Raw genomic sequence first — 20,903 nt, forward strand, 5'->3', positions numbered from 1 at the left:
AATGTGATATCCTATAATTTGTCTTGTCATGTTATTTCTGTTTTGATTAGCATTATTTCCATACTCTTTTACTTCCCATTATAAAATTTTAAAAATTACTACTGACTTGAGTTTTTATTCTAATAACTAGTTTTGCCCAAGGCTATGACACTGCAAAACTCCAGATGGCACTATTTACATCGTACTCTGCAAGCCATATCCCTGGAACTGTGTAACTTGGCAGCTTTCTTATGCAGTCGTATCTGAGCATATACACTGCGCTGTTATTCTATAACAATCTGTTTTTTATAGAAATGTGTAGTATAGTTAAAATACTATTTTATTTAAAATATTATTATTTGTATTTAACAGAAATGTAGTACAATTAAAATAAAATTTTTTACAATTATATATTTTGATAGGTTATATTTTCCATGAGTTTCATTTAAGATTATATAGTAGACATTAGAAAATGTTTGTTTAAAAAGGGGGTATTGGGACTGATAAAGAACCACTGAGTTAAATGAGAACTCAATTTTCTTATAAACTTGCAGGGATTATAGAATACTAAAACTAGATGGAATCTTAGATAAAAATGAAGTCATATTAGAGAATGCAGAGAAGTAATAAACATCTAAAATATTATTAAATACAAATACCACCTTCTCAGGGTGAATTTGAAAATTGCCACTCAGGAGCTTCCCTGGTGGTGTAGTAGTTAAGAATCTGCCTGCCAATGCAGGGGACATGGGTTTGAGCGCTGATCCGGGAAGATCCCACATGCTGTGGAGCAACTAAGCCCGTGCGCCACAACTACTGAGCCTGCGCTCTAGGGCCCGTGAGCCACAACTACTGAGCCAGTGCTCTACAGCCCACGAGCCACAACTACTGAGCCAGCGTGCTCTGCAACCACCAACCTGCGTGCCTAGAGCCTGTGTTCCACCACAAGAGAAGCCACTGCAATGAGAAGCCCATGCACTGCAACGAAGAGTAGACCCCGCTTGCTGCAACTAGAGAAAGCCCCTGCACAGCAAGGAAGACAACACAGTCAAAGAAAAAACAAAAACAAAAAATTGCCACTCAGGCAGAAGAGTGAGTGAATTAAGAGTGCAGGTACTAGAGCCACACTGCTTGATATTTGAGTTCCTCTCCTTAATAGCTATGTCCCTTTCCACAAATGATTAGCCTCTCTATGCCCTGCCTTCCCATCTTGTAAAATGAGGGTAAAAATTGTACCTATCTTGGAGTTGCTGTAAAAATTAAATAAATTTACATAGGTAAGGCACTTAGTGCTGGTTAGTATGCAGTAAAGCACTCCAGAAAATATTCAGTAATATTTACTTATTAATACTGTAATTCATTTATAGAAAATAAAATACTTTTGTCAGTCTTAGAGAAGATTAAAATGGTTCTGAAATGATTATTCACAGGTTTAAAAATGTATCAGTGATTACCAAGTACCCAGCACAGTACCTGGCACACAGTAGACACTTGATATTTGCTGACTGAATGAACTAGTCTCTATATTAATTTATTCTCTATACATTCATTCTCTATATCAAGAGATAAACAAGTGATAACTTTTTAATGGATAGACTGACACACTAGTACAAGTGAGACTATCTTCATTCTGATTCAGAATTTGGAAAATTTCAACAAAATACATAAGCTTTATAAACCTGCTGAGGGGACAGATTGTTTTGAAACGGTGTCCCTAAAGCCACAAATCTCTTAGCTGATTATAATACTGTGTCTCCTTGAAAATGCCAGAGTCAAACATCAGAAAATATGCACAGATCAACAATGCATTTAAAATAATTTTTTTTGTTCCTGCTTTACCCCTAGGTTCTTGCAGACCTCTTAGAGAATGGACTTGAGGTTATGGGGAGGGGGAAGGGTGAGCTGTGACAGGGCGAGAAAGAGTCATGGGCATATACACACTAACAAACGCAGTAAGGTAGATAGCTAGTGGGAAGCAGCCGCATGGCACAGGGATATTGGCTCGGTGCTTTGTGACAGCCTGGAGGGGTGGGATGGGGAGGGTGGGAGGGAGGGAGACGCAACAGGGAAGACATATGGGAACATATGTTTATGTATGACTGATTCACTTTGTTATAAAGCAGAAACTAACACACCATTGTAAAGCAATTATACCCCAATAAAGATGTTAAAAAAAAAAAATAATAATTTTTTTTTGAGTTGGCAGAGTCAGAGAAACATTTCTTCAGCTCTTTATAGTTCAAAATGTTTAAGAATCCATATTGTAGCACTGCTCCATATTGTAGGATGACATAATAAAGCTTAGTATTTAAAAAATTTTATTCAGCTCGAAGGCGGAAGATGGCGGAAGAGTAAGACGCGGAGATCACCTTCCTCCCCACAGATACACCAGAAATACATCTACACGTGGAACAACTCCTACAGAACACCTACTGAAGGCTGGCAGAAGACCTCAGACCTCCCAAAAGGCAAGAAACTCCCCATGTACCTGGGTAGGGCAAAAGAAAAAACAGAGACAAAAGAATAGGGACGGCACCTGCACCAGTGGGAGGGAGCTGTGAAGGAGGAAAAGTTTCCACACTCTAGGAAGCCCCTTCGCGGGCGGAGACTGCGGGAGGCGGAGGGGGGAGCTTCGAAGCTGCGGAGGAGTGCACAGCAACGGGTGCGGAGGGCAAAGCGGGGAGATTCCCGCACAGAGGATCGGTGCCGACCGGCACTCACCAGCTCGAGAGGCTTGTCTGCTCACCCGCCGGGGCGGGCGGGGCTGCGAGCTGAGGCCGGAGCGCAGGGAGAGGACTGGGGTTGGCGGCTTGAACACAGCCTGAAGGGGTTAGTGCACCACAGCTAGCCGGGAGGGATTCCGGGGAAAACCCTGCACCTGCAGAAGAGGCAGGAGACTTTTCCTTCCCTCTTTGTTTCCTGGGGCGTGAGGAGAGGGGTTTAAGAACGCTGCTTAAAGGAACTCCAGAGACGGGCGCGAGCCGCGGCTAAAAGCGCGAACCCCAGAGACGGGCGCGAGCCGCGGCTGAAAGCGCGGACCCCAGAGACGGGCGCGAGCCGCGGCTGAAAGCGCGGACCCCAGAGACGGGCGCGAGCCGCGGCTGAAAGCGCGGAATCCAGAGACGGGCGCGAGCCGCGGCTGAAAGCGCGGAATCCAGAGGCGGGCGCACCCCAGAGGCGGGCGGGAGAAGTTAGGGCTGCTGCTGCCGCCACCGAGGGGCCTGTGTGCGAGCACGGGTCACTCTCCACACCCCTCTTCCGCGGAGCCTGTGCAGCCCGCCACTGCCGGGTTCCCGGGATCCAGGGACAACTTCCCCGGGAGAGCGCACAGCGCGCCTCAGGCTGGTGCAAAGTCACGCCGGCCTTTGCCACCGCAGGCCCGCCCCGCACTCTGTGCCCCTCCGTCCCCGCCGGCCTGAGTGCGCCAGAGCCCCCAATCAGCGGCTCTTTTAACCCCATCCTGTCTGAGCAAAAGACAGACGCCCTCCAGCGATCTACACGCAGAGGCAGGGCCAAATCCAAAGCTTAGCCCTGGGAGCTGTGAGAACAAAGAAGAGAAAGGGAAATCTCTCCCAGCAGCCTCAGAAGCAGCGGATTAAAGCTCCACAATCAACTTGATGTACCCTGCATCTGTGGAATACCTGAATAGACAACCAATCATCCCAAATTAAGGAAGTGGACTTTAGGAGCAAGATCTATGATTTTTTCCCCTTTCCTCTTTTTGTGAATGTGTATGTGTATGCTTCTGTGTGAGATCTTGTCTGTATAGTCTTGCTTCCACCATTTGTCCTAGGGTTCTATCCGTCCATGTTTTTTTTTTTAATTTTTTTTTCTTAATAATTAATTTTAAAAACCTTATTATACTTTACCTTCGTTCTTTCTTTCTTTCTTTCTGTCCTTCCTTCCCTCCTTTAGACAACGAATCATCCCAAATTGAGGAGGTGGTCTCTGACAGCAAGATTTAGGATTTTTCCCCATTTACCTCTTTTAGTGAGGGTGTATGTGTATGCTTCTGTGTAAGATTTTGTCGGTATAGCTTTGCTTCCAACATTTGTCCTAAGGTTCTTTCCGTCCCTTTTTTTTTTTTTTCTAAATAAGAATTTTTTAATTCAATAACTTTATTATACTTTATTTTATTTTTACTGTATCTTCTTTCTTTCTGTCTTTTTTCCTTCTTTCCCTCCTTCCTTCCTTCCTTCCTCCCTCCCTCCTTTCTTTCCTTCTTGCCTTCTTTGCTTCTTTCTTTCTTTCTTCCTTCCTTCCGACCCTCCTTTCCTTCTTTCTTTCCTCATACTTCTACTAATTCCCTCTACTTTTTTTCCCTTTTATCCTGAGCCTGTGGATGAAAAGCTTTTGGTGCTCCAGCCAGGAGGCAGGGCTCTGCCTCTGAGGTAGGACAGCCAACTTCAGGACACTGATCAACAAGAGACCTCCCAGCTCCACATAATATCAAACGGCGAAAATCTCCCAGAGACCTCCATCTTAACACCAGCACCCAGCTTCACTCAACGACCAGCAAGCCACAGTGCTGGAAAACCTATGCCAAACAACTAGCAAAACAGGAACACAACCCCACCCATTAGCAGAGAGGCTGCCTGAAATCATAATAAGGCCACAGACACCCCCAAACACACCACCAGACGTGAACCTGCCCACTAGAGAGACAAGATCCAGCCTCATCCACCACAACACAGGCACTAGCCCCCTCCACCAGGAAGCCTACACAACCCACTGAACCAACCTTAGCCACTGGAGACAGACATCAAAAACAGGAGGAACTACAAACCTGCAGCCTGCAAAAGGAGACCCCAAACACAGTAAGATAAGCAAAATGAGAAGACAGAAAAACACACAGCAGATAAAGGAGCAAGATAAAAATGCACCAGACCTAACAAATGAAGAGGAAATAGGCAGTCTACCTGAAAGAGAATTCAGAATAATGATAGTAAGGTTGATCCGAAATCTTGGAGATAGAATGGACAATAGATTGGACAAAATGCAAGAATCAGTTAACAAGGACCTAGAAGAACTAAAGATGAAACAAGCAACGATGAACAACACAATAAATGAAATTAAAAGTACTCTAGATGGGATCAATAGCAGAATAACTGAGGCAGAAGAACGGATAAGTGACCTGGAAGATAAAATAGTGGAAATAACTACTGCAGAGCAGAATAAAGAAAAAAGAATGAAAAGAACTGAGGACAGTCTCAGAGACCTCTGGGACAACATTAAACGCACCAACATTCGAATTATAGGGGTTCCAGAAGAAGAAGAGAAAAAGAAAGGGACTGAGAAAATATTTGAAGAGATTATAGTTGAAAACTTCCCTAATATGGGAAAGGAAATAGTTAATCAAGTCCAGGAAGCACAGAGAGTCCCATACAAGATAAATACAAGGAGAAATACGCCAAGACACATATTAATCAAACTGTCAAAAATTAAATACAAAGAAAGCATATTAAAAGCAGCAAGGGAAAAACAACAAATAACACATAAGGGAATCCCCATAAAATTAACAGCTGATCTCTCAGCAGAAACTCTACAAGCCAGAAGGGAGTGGCAGGACATACTGAAAGTGATGAAGGAGAAAAACATGCAGCCAAGACTACTCTACCCAGCAAGGATCTCATTCAGATTTGATGGAGAAATTAAAACCTTTACAGACAAGCAAAAGCTGAGAGAGTTCAGCACCACCAAACCAGCTTTACAACAAATGCTAAAGGATCTTCTCTAGGCAAGAAACACAAGAGAAGGAAAAGACCTATAATAACGAACCCAAAACAATTTAGAAAATGGGAATAGGAACATACATATCTATAATTACCTTAAATGTAAATGGACTAAATGCTCCCACCAAAAGACACAGATTAGCTGAATGGATACAAAAACAAGACCCTTATATATGCTGTCTACAAGAGACCCACTTCAGACCTAGAGACACATACAGACTGAAAGTAAGGGGATGGAAAAAGATATTCCATGCAAATGGAAGCCAAAAGAAAGCTGGAGTAGCAATTCTCATATCAGACAAAATAGACTTTAAAATAAGGACTATTAAAAGAGACAAAGAAGGACACTACATAATGATCAAGGGATCGATCCAAGAAGAAGATATAACAATTGTAAATATTTATGCACCCAACATAGGAGCACCTCAATACATAAGGCAAATACTAACAGCCATAAAAGGGGAAATCGACAGTAACACATTCATAGTAGGGGACTTAAACACCCCACTTTCACCAATGCACAGATCATCCAAAATGAAAATAAATAAGGAAACACAAGCTTTAAATGATACATTAAACAAGATGGACTTAATTGATATTTATAGGACACTCCATCCAAAAACAACAGAATACACATTTTTCTCAAGTGCTCATGGAACATTCTCCAGGATAGATCATATCTTAGGTCACAAATCAAGCCTTGGTAAATTTAAGAAAATTGAAATTGTATCAAGTATCTTTTCTGACCACAACGCCATGAGACTAGATATCAATTACAGGAAAAGATCTGTAAAAAATACAAACACATGGAGGCTAAACAATACACTACTTAATAATGAAGAGATCACTGAAGAAATCAAAGAGGAAATCAAAAAATACCTAGAAACAAATGACAATGGAGACACAACGACCCAAAACCTATGGGATGCAGCAAAAGCAGTTCTAAGGGGGAAGTTTATAGCAATACAAGCCCACCTTAAGAAGCAGGAAACATCTCGAATAAACAACCTAACCTTGCACCTCAAGCAATTAGAGAAAGAAGAACAAAAAAACCCCAAAGCTAGCAGAAGGAAAGAAATCATAAAAATCAGATCAGAAATAAATGAAAAAGAAATGAAGGAAACAATAGCAAAGATCAATAAAACTAAAAGCTGGTTCTTTGAGAAGATAAACAAAATAGATAAACCACTAGCCAGACTCATCAAGAAAAAAAGGGAGAAGACTCAAATCAATAGAATTAGAAATGAAAAAGGAGAGGTAACAACTGACACTGCAGAGATAAAAGAGATCATGAGAGATTACTACAAGCACCTCTATGCCAATAAAATGGACAATCTGGAAGAAATGGACAAATTCTTAGAAATGCACAACCTGCCAAGACTGAATCAGGAAGAGATAGAAAATATGAACAGACCAATCACAAGCACTGAAATTGAAACTGTGATTAAAAATCTTCCAACAAAGAAAAGCCCAGGACCAGATGGCTTCACAGGCGAATTCTATCAAACATTTAGAGAAGAGCTAACACCTATCCTTCTCAAACTCTTCCAAAATATAGCAGAGGGAGGACCACTCCCTAACTCCTTCTACGAGGCCACCATCACCTTGATACCAAAACCAGACAAGGATGTCACAAAGAAAGAAAACTACAGGCCAATATCACTGATGAACATAGATGCAAAAATCCTCAACAAAATACTAGCAAACAGAATCCAACAGCACATTAAAAGGATCATACACCATGATCAAGTGGGGTTTATTCCAGGAATGCAAGGATTCTTCAATATACGCAAATCTATCAATGTGATAAACCATATTAACAAATTGAAGGAGAAAAACCATATGATCATCTCAATAGATGCAGAGAAAGCTTTTGACAAAATTCAACACCCATTTATGATAAAAACCCTGCAGAAAGTAGGCATAGAGGGAACTTTCCTCAACATAATAAAGGCCATATATGACAAAACCACAGCAAACATCATCCTCAATGGTGAAAAACTGAAAGCATTTCCACTAAGATCAGGAACAAGACAAGGTTGCCCACTCTCACCACTATTATTCAACATTGTTTTGGAAGTTTTAGCCACAGCAATCAGAGAAGAAAAGGAAATAAAAGGAATCCAAATTGGAAAAGAAGAAGTAAAGCTGTCACTGTTTGCAGATGACATGATCCTATACATAGAGAACCCTAAAGGTGCTACCAGAAAACTACTAGAGCTAATCAATGAATTTGGTAAAGTGGCAGGATACAAAATTAATGCACAGAAATCTCTGGCATTCCTATATACTAATGATGAAAAATCTGAAAGTGAAATCAAGAAAACACTCCCATTTACCATTGCAACAAAAAGAATAAAATATCTAGGAATAAACCCACCTAAGGAGACAAAAGACCTGTATGCAGAAAATTATAAGACACTGATGAAAGAAATTAAAGATGATATAAATAGATGGAGAGATATACCATGTTCTTGGATTGGAAGAATCAACATTGTGAAAATGACTCTACTACCCAAAGCGATCTATAGATTCAATGCAATCCCTATCAAACTACCACTGGCATTTTTCACAGAACTAGAACAAAAAATTTCACAATTTGTATGGAAACACAAAAGACCCCGAATAGCCAAAGCAATCTTGAGAACGAAAGAAGGAACTGGAGGAATCAGGCTCCCTGACTTCAGACTATACTACAAAGCTACAGTCATCAAGACGGTATGGTACTGGCACAAAAACAGAAAGATAGATCAATGGAACAGGATAGAAAGCCCAGAGATAAACCCATGCACATATGGACACCTTATCTTTGATAAAGGTGGCAGTAATGTACAATGGAGAAAGGACAGCCTCTTCAATAAGTGGTGCTGGGAAAACTGGACAGGTACATGTAAAAGTATGAGATTAGATCACTCCCTAACACCATACACAAAAATAAGCTCAAAATGGATTAAAGACCTAAATGTAAGGCCAGAAACTATCAAACTCTTAGAGGAAAACATAGGCAGAACACTCTATGACATAAATCAAAGCAAGATCTTTTCTGACCCACCTCCTAGAGTAATGGAAATAAAAACAAAAATAAACAAATGGGACCTAATGAAACTTCAAAGCTTTTGCACAGCAAAGGAAACCATAAACAAGACCAAAAGACAACCCTCAGAATGGGAGAAAATATTTGCAAATGAAGCAACCGACAAAGGATTAATCTCCAAAATTTACAAGCAGCTCATGCAGCTCAATAACAAGAAAACAAACAACCCAATCCAAAAATGGGCAGAAGACCTAAATAGACATTTCTCCAAAGAAGATATACAGACTGCCAACAAACAAATGAAAGAATGCTCAACATCATTAATCATTAGAGAAATGCAAATCAAAACTACAATGAGATATCATCTCACACCAGTCAGAATGGCCATCATCAAAAAATCTAGAAACAATAAATGCTGGAGAGGGTGTGGAGAAAAGGGAACCCTCTTGCACTGCTGGTGGGAATGTGAATTGGTTCAGCCACTATGGAGAACAGTATGGAGGTTCCTTAAAAAACTACAAATAGAACTACCATATGACCCAGCAATCCCACTACTGGGCATATACCCTGAGGAAACCAAAATTCAAAAAGAGTCATGTACCAAAATGTTCATTGCAGCTCTATTTACAATAGCCCGGAGATGGAAACAACCTAAGTGCCCATCATCGGATGAATGGATAAAGAAGATGTGGCACATATATACAATGGAATATTACTCAGCCATAAAAAGAAACGAAATTGAGCTATTTGTAATGAGGTGGATAGACCTAGAGTCTGTCATACAGAGTGAAGTAAGTCAGAAAGAAAAAGACAAATACCGTATGCTAACACATATATATGGAATTTAAGAAAAAAATGTCATGAAGAACCTAGGGGTAAAGCAGGAATAAAGACGCAGACCTCTTAGAGAACGGACTTGAGGTTATGGGGAGGGGGAAGGGTGAGCTGTGACAGGGCGAGAGAGAGTCATGGGCATATACACACTAACAAACGCAGTAAGGTAGATAGCTAGTGGGAAGTAGCCGCATGGCACAGGGATATTGGCTCGGTGCTTTGTGACAGCCTGGAGGGGTGGGATGGGGAGGGTGGGAGGGAGGGAGACGCAACAGGGAAGACATATGGGAACATATGTTTATGTATGACTGATTCACTTTGTTATAAAGCAGAAACTAACACACCATTGTAAAGCAATTATACCCCAATAAAGATGTTAAAAAAAAAAAAAATTTTATTCATTTATTTTATTCCCCATTTTAATCATTTTAAAGTGTAAAGGGACACTTGGCACATTCACAATGTTCTGCAACCACCACCACTATTTAGTTCTAGAACATTTTCATTATTCCAAAAGGAAACACTGTACCCATTAAGCAGTCACTCCTAAGTTCTTGTCCTCCAACTTCCTGGCAATTACCAATCTGTTTTGTTTCTATGGATTTGCTTCTTCTGGAGATTTTATATAATGGAATCATAGAATATCTTATGTCTGGCTTCTTTTACTTAGCATAGTGTTTTCAAGTTTCACCCATGGTGTAGCATGTATCTGTACTTCATTCTTTTTTATAGCTGAATACTATTTCAGTGTATGGATACACCACATTTTGTTTGTCCATTCATTTACTGATGGATATCTGGGTTGCTTCAACCTTTTGGCTACTGTAAACAGTGCTGCTAGGAACATTCCTTTACAAGTTTTTGTTTGAATGAACACCTGTTTTTATTCTTTTGGGTATATACCTAGGATTGGAAATGCTGGGTCACATGTTTAACTTTTTGAGGAACTGCCAAACTCTATTCCATGCCGGCTGCACCATTTTACATTCCTGCCAGAAAACAATGAGGGTTTCAGTTTCTTCACATTCTTCAACACTTGTTTTTTTTCTGACTTTTTGTTTATAGTTATTTTAGTGAGTGTTAGTGGTATTTCGTTTTGTTTTTGATTTGCATTTCCCTAATGACATTCAGCATCTTTTCACGTGCTTGTCGGCTACTTGTGTATCTTCTCTAGAGAATTGTCTACTCATGTCCTTTGCCCTTTTTTCATTGGGTTGTTTGTCTCTTTATTGTTGAATTATAAGAGTTCCTTATATATCTTGTATAAGACCCTTATCAGGTATATAATTTGCAAGTATTTTCTCCCATTCAGTGGGATGTCTTTTCACTCTCTTGATAGGGTCCTCTGGTGTCCAAGAGTTTTAAATTTTGATGAAGTCCAATTTATGTATTTATTTTTAATAAATGTGTTTTTGGTGTCATATTTAGGAAACCATTGCCAGATCCAAGGTCATAAAGATTTGCTGGTTTCCTCCTCAGAGTTTTCTAGTTTTAGCTGGATGTTGTTGAGGATTCTGCATCCCTATTTATAAGGAATATTGGTGTGCAGTTTTCTTTTTTTGGGATGTCTTTGTCTGGTTTTGGTACCAGGATAATGCTGGCCTTACAGAATGAGTTAGAAAGTGTTTCTTCCTATTCTACTTTCTGGAAGCATTTGAGAGACTGGTGGTTAATTCTTCTTTAAATGTTTGGTAGAATTTACCAGTGAAGAATCCTGTCCTGGCCTTTCTTTGTTGGGAAATTTTTGATTACTGATTCAATTTCTTTATTTGTTATAAGTTTATTCAGGTTTTCTATTTTTTCCTTGAGTTCTGCAGTTTTGTGTTTCCAGGAATTTGTCCATGTCACCTAGGTTATTTAATTTGTTGGTGTATAACTATTCATAGTATTCTCTTATAATCCTTTTCATTTCTGTAAGGTTGGTAGTAACGTCCCCACTTTTTCTGATTTTACCATTTGTAGTGTTCTCTCTTCGTCTGTCTAGCTAATTAATTTTAGCTATAATATGTTTTAGCTATATATGTTAGTTTTGTTATATCTTTTCAAAGAAACATCTTTTGGTGTCATTGATTCTATTGTTCTCCATTCCCTATGTTGTTCATCTCTGCTCTAATCTTTATTATTTCCTTACTTCTGCTAGCTTTAGGTGTCTTTATTCTTTTTTTTTTTAGCTTCTTAAGGTGTCAATTTAGGTTACTGATTTGAGCTCTTTCTTCTTTTTAATGTAGGTGCTCACAGCTATAAATTTCCCTCTGAGCACTGCTTTTACTGCATCCCATAAATTCTGTATGTTGTGTTTTCATTTTCACTCATCTCAAGGTATTTTCTAATTTCCCTTGTGATTTCCTTCTTGACCCACTGGCTAATTAATGACAGTGTGTTATTTAATTTCCATGTATCTGTAGATGTTCTATTTTCCTTCTGTTAATGATTTCTAGTTCATTCCACTGTGATCAAAGAAGATACTTTGTATGATTTCAATCTTTAAAAAAATTATGTAGATTTATTTTGAGGACTAACATATGGTTTATTCTAAAGAGTGTTCCAGGTACACTTGAGAAGAATGTGTATTCTGCTGATGTTGGGAGTGTGTGGAGTGTTTTGTATATGTTTAGTTGGTTTTAAAATGTTGTTAAAATCCTCTACTTCTCTACTGAACTTCAGTCTAGTTATTCTATTTAGCATGTCATTTTAAAGCATGGTATCACCAGCATATAATACTACTCCCAAGATGACATAGGCTTTGAGTATGATTGGACAAGGATATTACTAAGGTATCTTTACCAACAACACAGAGACCCAGACTATGGTAGGCATTACTTTAGTACAGTGACAGGAATGATTCCTGGGATGTAAATGGCTATTTCATCTGCCCAAATTGCACAGCTGCCATTTGGCTGGTGTCTTTATTTGTAACTTGGCAATTCTGTACTTTGAGTTAATGAAGACAGTTGTACTGAAACATTTTTCTGTTGTAGTTTGTCCCCTCAAAATCCTTCTTTCCTTTGTTACTTTGAGAGTGTATGTTACTACTCTTCCTTAAACTTGATTTACTTATATCTTCTGTTTCTGTTAAAAATCTTATCTATATTGTTTAGCTTTCAGTCCAAGAAATTTGACTTTAAAAGCCAATCAGAAATGCCCTTCTGGTTGGCAAATTAAGCTGATAAATTCTAAAGTTAGCTCTCCAGCTATTGCTACAATGATGTTACCAACCTCCCAAATCTCAGAGACTTAGAAAAATAAGCATACATTTCCTGCTCATGGGTCTGTGGGAAGTTCTATTTCATGCCAGACGGTTCCATATCTGCTTAATGTGCTTTGTATTCTGGGGCCAGTAGCTATCTAGGACATGCTTATATTATAGGAGAAGACAGAGGACAGTTGGTCAGGACAAACCATGTAAAACATTTCAAGTGTCTGCTTGAGTCACACCTGCTAACATTACACTGGCTTAAACAAGTCACATGGCTAAGCCCAACAAAGTGGGAAAACCTCCTTCCACAGGAGCGGGGAAGGGAGAGTAAGTATTCACTGAACAATAACATCATTAACGACAGCCCAGCAAAGTAAGACAATTAGGAGCAACATAGTAAATTTCAAAAAGTTAGATTTATTTAAATTAAAGGACTTACTTTGAAGTTAAGTTCTTTCTCCTTTTTAGAGTAATAATGTTCTTTTTTAAATAAAATGATGGTAATAATAGAAGGCAGAACTTTAAAAAAATTCTTCTGACTTGACAAAAAGTTGGCCACCCTCTGTCAGTCCCCTATATTTTAGGACAATTTTACTATTCTATGAAAATCCCAAAGTCTCCTACAAGAAAAAAATCATGGATCTCTGAATGTAATCCCAGGTATCTCTGGCTGTTGTTCACTATTCAGAGGCTATTCCTTCGCTTGCAAAGACACTCATTTTCCCCCTTCTCAGGTTTCATTATTCCAAATGCTTGTGATTAGGATGCTCCATGTGTTAGAGAATTAAAACGTCATTATTTCTTACTAGTGATCTAATTTAAGTTTTACATTAAAAATGGCCCCACTTACTTTTCCGTCTCTATACAAACAGCTTTTTTTAACACTTGGGACCCTACAATCTTAATGTCATGTAAATCTTTCATGTCCTTGACATGAAAATTTTATAAAAAATAATGGCCTATGACTCTATAACTTTAAAAAGATGAGCTATTGAGAAGATTAAAATTTAAAAAGAAGCTAGTGGCTTTACTTCCGATGTGAAAGGACACATATTTAGTAGCTTTATATGTATACAAGTATTTACCAATACTAACGATTTTGTCATACCTTTATCAAACATTAAAGCTATGCAAAATAGCAGAGCAGCGTTTTGTTTTTTTTTTTTGGTGGTTCTTTTTGCTCACAGTACTGTCAAAGCAAATGAAGCAATTGGCACTCCTCTAATGACTGCTTCACTCCTGACTCTTCAGCTTATTTCCACCTCCTACTCTTGCTCTTCATCTCGTTCTTTACTTGTGATATTCTCCAGCTTTAGGCACTATTAAAACGTTATGACCACCTCATCTGTTCCAAACTAGGGGGTGAGGTGGAAGAATGTGATATTGTAATGTATTGTATCTACAGAAAAACTTTATACAGAGACTTTCGAATTTGTCAAAACACTAAATTTCCAGCAAGTCTTGCTCTAGCAAATGAGATTCTCAGTTCATTATTAAACACTAACTTATCAGATAGGATCTATGAAATAACTTCACAATATAGCAAATGCCTTTTATTATCCTATTGATTGTGTCCACTGTTTGATCTAATATATATTTAGATTTCATAAATGTGCAAATCTAAAATAAGAGGCAGCGGGGCACCCATGAATCAGCAAGGGAAGTTTCAAGTAAATGGGATGAGAACTCAACTCACTGGTTTTGAAACTCAAGTTGGTGTCATACTTACATTTTAAATAAAGTTTGCTTCTTTTATAACATTTTGTGGAATATATATAGAAGTTTACATTTTCTCTAATTTTTAAAGTGTAATTCTCATTAAAATAAGATGAAAATTCAAAAATTTGGCTGTAACTTATATAAGCAACATACCTGCAGGTATGATCATCACTCACACTTGCAATTTCTTGGCCTTCTTTGGGATCAAATACCAAACCATTAATGAAATCTGTATGGCCCTCTAAAACCTGACGTAAGGGGAAAAGTTAGTAAGAACACAGGAAAATAACCTACAATATTCCTACCTAATATTTTTACCTCATTGCTTTCACTGCATGCTTCTCTTTTCTATAAATATTTCTTAAGCAATCTGCTATTTTTAAAACATGATTTATACACCCACCTTTCTAGAAGGTTTATCTTGGAAAGAAGCTGATCATTCAACACACTGTTATTAGCTTGATCTTTCTTTTCTAGTATGCATTTCTTACAAAAACAGAGACTTTTTTTTTTTTAAACTGTACCTGTCCTCATATCACCTCATTTCTCACTTATTACATAAAGGTTAAATAAAAGTTAAATTTAGAAGAACTTTCTAGGGGCTCTGAAATAGAGTGCCCTTCGATTTTTTACCTTATACCTGCTGCTCTGTACACTGGCTGCTCCCTAATAAATACATAGCATGGACTTCACCTTCTACTGTCTTTATTCACTTGCTCAATGTGACTGCCAGCACTGCAGACAGCTAGTATTATAAGCCCATTATCACAACAACCCAGCAATTCTCTTCTGGCCACAGAAGAAATAAATGGGAAGTTATAAGGTAGAGGACTATGCAAGCAGGCAGGTCCAATCAGTCTAAATCTTTACAACTGAAATTCTGAACAGGTCTGTCAGATATCAGATATTTAAATATTTTAATGGATATTGTTCTTGCTTCCTATTTTCCTTCCAAACACTTGAATTTGATCTCAGTTGTAAGATTAATAAAGTGGTTCTATTTGGTACTATTTACTATTTGGAAATATGTAATTAGGAAAAAAAAGGATTTGATTCAAACATTCCTGTGTAAGTTTAACAAACCCAGGTCCTCCAAATCATTCTTCAGAGCTTATGTCACAGTCTACAAGCCAAATCAAATTAACATTAAATATTTAATGTCTATTATAACTAACAATAATTGTTAGTAACTATTGACTTTTGATGAGTCAAAGTTTTATATGCCATTTGTACAGTCACTGATACAGTTTTAAATTAATATATACATTGCACTGTATTATGGTAAAATTGTATATAGCCCATTGTATATAGTTTAGAGCATAACTTTTACTGTTTTCTAAATGATTGGAAAGGTTTATAGTTTATCTTTGTTTTATAACATTATTCATAGTTTTGATTTACTAGAAAGTCAAGAAGGCAATACTGTTCTTATAAAAAACATGATTCAGTTTCAGTCCAAACTGAGAGGTATTTATTTAATGAATCCCCCCCCCACTTTATTGAGACATATAACACTGTGTAAGTCTAAGGTATACACATGATGATTTGATATACATATATATTGTGAAATGATTACCATAATAGGATTAGTGAAATGACTCCCACAATAGGGTTAGTCAATACCTCTATCACCTCATAAAATTACCATTTTTGTTTTGTGGTGAGAACATTTAAGATCTACTCTCTTAGCCACTTTCAAGTATATAATACAGTATTGTTTACTATACTCATCATGATGTACAGTAGATCCCCAGAACTTATTCCACTTATAACTGGAAGTCTGTACCCTTCAATCATCATCTCCCCATTTCCCACACTCCCCAGGCCCTGACAACCACCATTCTATTCAGTTTCTATGAATTCAGCTTAAAAAAAAATTCCTCCTATAAGTGAGATCACATAGTATTTGTCTTTGTCTGACTTATGAGGCAGAAGCTATGATCATACCCATTTTATAAGTAAGGAAATGAGCACAAAGAGATTGGGAATTTGACCAAAGTCACACTATTACTAAAGTGGTAGAGCTGGGCTTCAAAGCCAGGTGGCCTGGCTCCTGTGTCTGTGCTTTTAGCTACTTGGTAGTCCTGCCTCTCACTATGCTGTACTGTGTTTGTTCCCTTAAGTTCAACTCTTACTCTATGTGTGTTCATGTCTATTATACTGAATTTCTAATTCTCCCTCATTTGCTGTGTCTACCTAATATTTTAATAAGTGATATCAGATTTATAATCTGCAGTCCTTACTATGATCCTAGTTACTTACTGCAGCCTAAAATAGAGTAAATGAGATTCTAAACTACATAAAGGTAACCATAAAGTCATTTTAAATTGGGATAAATCCAATCAAAAAAGCAAAAATAATAAATGTGTTTTAAAATAAAGATTTACAAATTATACTTGTCAACATACCTTGTATTCATTTTTATCTTGAAGGTCTGAAGTAAATAATCTAATTTTCTTATCAGCAGCAGAAGTGCAAAATCTGGAAGTAAGAAAATGAAAACAAACCCATTTTTAGCCTAAGTGAAAGTTCTCCCCACCAAAGCTGTTTTCATAACTCATAATCATGTTTTTGTTTGGGCAGAAAGGGGATGCTGTGGCTCTGTTGTAAAAAGTGTTATTACAACTATTTCTCAAAGTTGGCATTTAAATATCTTTGGAAAACAGACAAAAATTAGTATATTGGATTTGTCTCTTCAATAAGAAACATGTAGAATTTTATTATAAATCACCACATGAATTTAACATTTAACTTTTTCTTAAAGGCAGAAAAGGATGGGCATCTTTATTTAGCTAGGTCAATATTAGATATTATACTTAATAATTTTAGATATTAAAAATAGTTATACATCTTAGTCTTTGCCTTCTTCAGTTATCCATAAGCCTTCTTACTTTAAGATATATTAAATTCAATAAATTAGACAGAAGATGATAAACTTTTTATACCTATAAAAGCTGATATACTTCTATCTATTAAAAGCTGGAGTATTATTCACACTGACCGTAACATTTAAGGTACTGTTTAGAAGTACACCAATGTATGTTACATTAAAAAACAAAATCTAATCAATAAACAACTATTTTTAAACTAGTTTGCCTTCAATCCTAAAATTTTTAGATTCTCAGCATGTCAGATTATGGCTGAGGAAGAAATAGAAGTTATATTTATATATTGGAAAACAAAGTTTATTTCCAATTGTCTTCAGATAAATGAGTATCATATGGATCTAAATTTCTCAAGTTCTGACTGCATTAAAGTTAACCATTTTTTCTCAACTAATACATTTAGTTTAATTAATTAATTAACTAATTTTATTTATTTATTTTTTTGGCCAAGCCGCGTGGTGTACGGGATCTTAGTTCTCTGACCGGGGATCAAACCCGTGCCCGCTGCAGTGGAAACGCGGAGTCTTAACCACCGGACTGCCATGGAAGTCCCCTATGTTTATTTAATTTAAATAAAGTTTAAATAAATTATAGAAGGCTCCTAATCTATAGACCTGGATATGTTGGTAGATCTCTGCTACCATGCCTTTTCAATGATTAGTTAAGAGCCATTGGATGAAATAGATCAAAGCCAGCAGGGAAATGCCTTCTCTTGTCCAAGGCTTTCTTGGAGGTGAAATTAAAAGTTGTAGGGAAATAAAGTACAAATTGACCCTTGAACAACGTGAGTTTGAACTCCACAGGTCTACTTATATGTGGATATTTTTCGATAGTAAATACTACAGTGCTACACAGTCTGTGGTTGGTTGAATCCTCAGATGTGGAGGAACCTCGGAGAGGGAGTGCTGTTTATAAATTATACTCAGGTTATAACCACCCCCTGCTGCGTTGTTCAGGTGTCAACTGTAGCTCTTCTCCCCACAACTGGGACTATGCTGTTGTAAAGTATTTATAACCAGAGCTGAAATTTTCTAATCTTTTGCCTTTCTTTGACAATGTTAAACTTACTTGATTACTGGAGGCAATGAATTAAGTCTAGTCTCTGGGCTCCAAGCTATGCCATCAACCCTGACTCCATGGTGAAATGTTCGTAGTGTTTTATACTGAATTCCTTCAATGTCTGCTTCTTCTTCCTAAGCATACACAGTAAATGTTTTAATAAGTTATGAGAACAAACAATATAAAACTGTGTATTTCATTATAATGAAGAATTTATCAGGGGGCCATGAATATTCTTTTGAGAAGTTCAAAAGCAGATCAGATATTAAGATGCAACTGGTTTACTGAACAACAACAAAAATATCTGAAGCTGTCTAAGCCTCACAAAATAACTCTCTATGGTAACTAAGAACAAACAATATACTTGTTATACTTTATCTTATTTAGGAGACAATTTATTCTTAATAGTAAATACATTTCACAGCAAGCACAATGAAAATGGAATGCTCTAAGAATCAGAATATTCTAGGTAAATGAATTACCAGGCATGGATTATCAAGTGATAATATAAAAAATATATACTGAACATATTACGTACAAGACACTTTGTGCCGTATGATGCTTCAAAGTCATTATAATGCGTATCAATAATTTTCACATAGTATTATACATGGCATGATACATGTGTGGGATGTTACAAACTATTCATCCATACTATATACTATTACACTCTATGAACAGTGAATATGCAATTAATGAACTGATTAGTCTTCTGGATATTTGATTCTGGGTAAGATGTTTAATAAAGTCAGCTTATCTCCTTGGCTTAGTACTACTAAAATGATTTCAGTTTATTTTCATGACAAGATGAGGAAAAAAATGAATTTTAAAAAGTCATTTCTGTCTGGCAATACGGACAATAACCAGAAAAGCTTTCTGATACAAAAATAATGCAAAAATCCAAATCCAGAGAAGCAACTCAGCACCAAGGCATAAAGCTATCTTAAGGATATCTGCCCACATCCAATAACTAACAGCTTCAGTTTGTAGGGGATGGAAGACAAAACTTAGTGCCTGAACAAAGAGGGATGCAGATCAGAGACCTCTGCATAGATCCAGGACCTTTAAAGGGGAAGTAGGGGATGAAAACCCCCAAAACCAAAAGTGCCAGGCAAAATATGTACCATGGGTGAAGACCAAGAAAGAGAAAAAGTCACTTGTGAGAAATCTCGACCACTGGCTGGCCCTAACATGAGTTTGGGGCTGGAATTCACATTAACTATGTGCTCCAGAAAAATGACAATTTATTTAAAAATGTCCATATGTTGACAGTGGCCCCAAGCGCTTGACAAAGGCAAATTCTCTTTGGGTGAACTTCCTCTACACAGGTCTCATAAAGTTCTGACAGATACAGTTTAATCAAATATGATGTTACCTGCACGTACTACTACATATGAAAACAAAGTACCACAAACACAAACAGAAGAATCAACCTGGAGACATCAGATTAAAAAATTAGATACAGGGACTTCCCTGCTAGTCCAGTGGTTTAAGAATCCGCCTCCAACGCAGGGGACACGGGTTCAATCCCTGGCTGGGGAACTAATACCCCATATGCCATGAGACAACTAAGCCTGCGCGCCACAACGACTGAGCCTACACGCTCTGGAGCCCAAGTGCCACAATTAGAGAGCCTGTGTGCGCCGCAACTACTGAGCCCGTGCACCACAAGTAGAGAGAAGCCCACACACTGCAACGAAGAGGCCCCACGCTGCAACGAAAGATCCCGAGTGCCGCAACTAAGACCTGACACAGCCATAAATAAATAAATAAATAAATAAATTAGATACAAAAAAGATGTATTTTTAAGGATCTAGAGGAGGTAATCAAAAAATATGAGTAAGCAACAAGAGATTACCCAAAATGACCAGACAGATTTTAAAAGGAGCTAAATAAAAACGTCTAGATAAAAATACCATAATGAGAAAAAAAAAATCAATGCTTAGAGGAGCTAGAAGGCAGATTTGAAAAAATTATTCAGAATGCAGCTAAGAGAAGACAAAAAAAAATGTTAAGAGGAATTCAGTGAGAAGTTCTACCATAGATCTTATTAGGGTTGTAGAAGAAACGAGTAGAGGGAATGGGGGAAGAGTCAATATTTGAAGAGATAATGGCAAAAGATTCATCATACTTGATCAAAGGTACCAATATGTTTATTTAGAAAGAATAATAAATCCTAGGCAGCTTAAAAAAAAATCTGCAGTTAGACACAACATAGTAAAACTTCAGAATACACAAACTCTCATGATATATACATATGTGTGTGTATATATAGGTGTGTGCATATATGTGAGGGGGAGAGGGAGGGGGGGGGAGGGAGGGAGGGTGGGAGGGAGAGAGAAGGGAACAGAGTGAGAGAGGTATCTTAGAAATAGCAGCCAGAAAGAAAAGACAGGTTTCCTATAAAAGAGGAATAATTAGAACAACCATTGACTTCTTAGCAGAAACAAATGCAGGCAGACAGT

At 37.6% G+C, this 20,903-nt stretch overlaps 1 protein-coding gene across 1 annotated transcript in view; it reads right to left on the bottom strand.

Annotated features, from left to right (window-relative positions):
- The window catches only part of NUP37 (nucleoporin 37), a 49,178-nt gene that overhangs the window by 20,221 nt on the left and 8,054 nt on the right, over nt 1-20,903 (bottom strand). The window contains exons 3-5 of the mRNA XM_027107357.1: nt 18,448-18,572; nt 16,903-16,975; nt 14,648-14,742 (exon numbers count right to left, since the gene is read on the bottom strand). Of these exons, the coding sequence (XP_026963158.1) occupies nt 14,648-14,742; nt 16,903-16,975; nt 18,448-18,572 (293 nt within the window). The remainder of the gene's footprint in view (nt 1-14,647; nt 14,743-16,902; nt 16,976-18,447; nt 18,573-20,903) is intronic.

The sequence above is a fragment of the Aethalodelphis obliquidens genome, unplaced genomic scaffold, assembly GCF_003676395.1.
Source record: "Aethalodelphis obliquidens isolate GAN/ISIS:26980383/991018 unplaced genomic scaffold, ASM367639v1 scaffold8, whole genome shotgun sequence".
Taxonomy (NCBI): domain Eukaryota; kingdom Metazoa; phylum Chordata; class Mammalia; order Artiodactyla; family Delphinidae; genus Aethalodelphis; species Aethalodelphis obliquidens.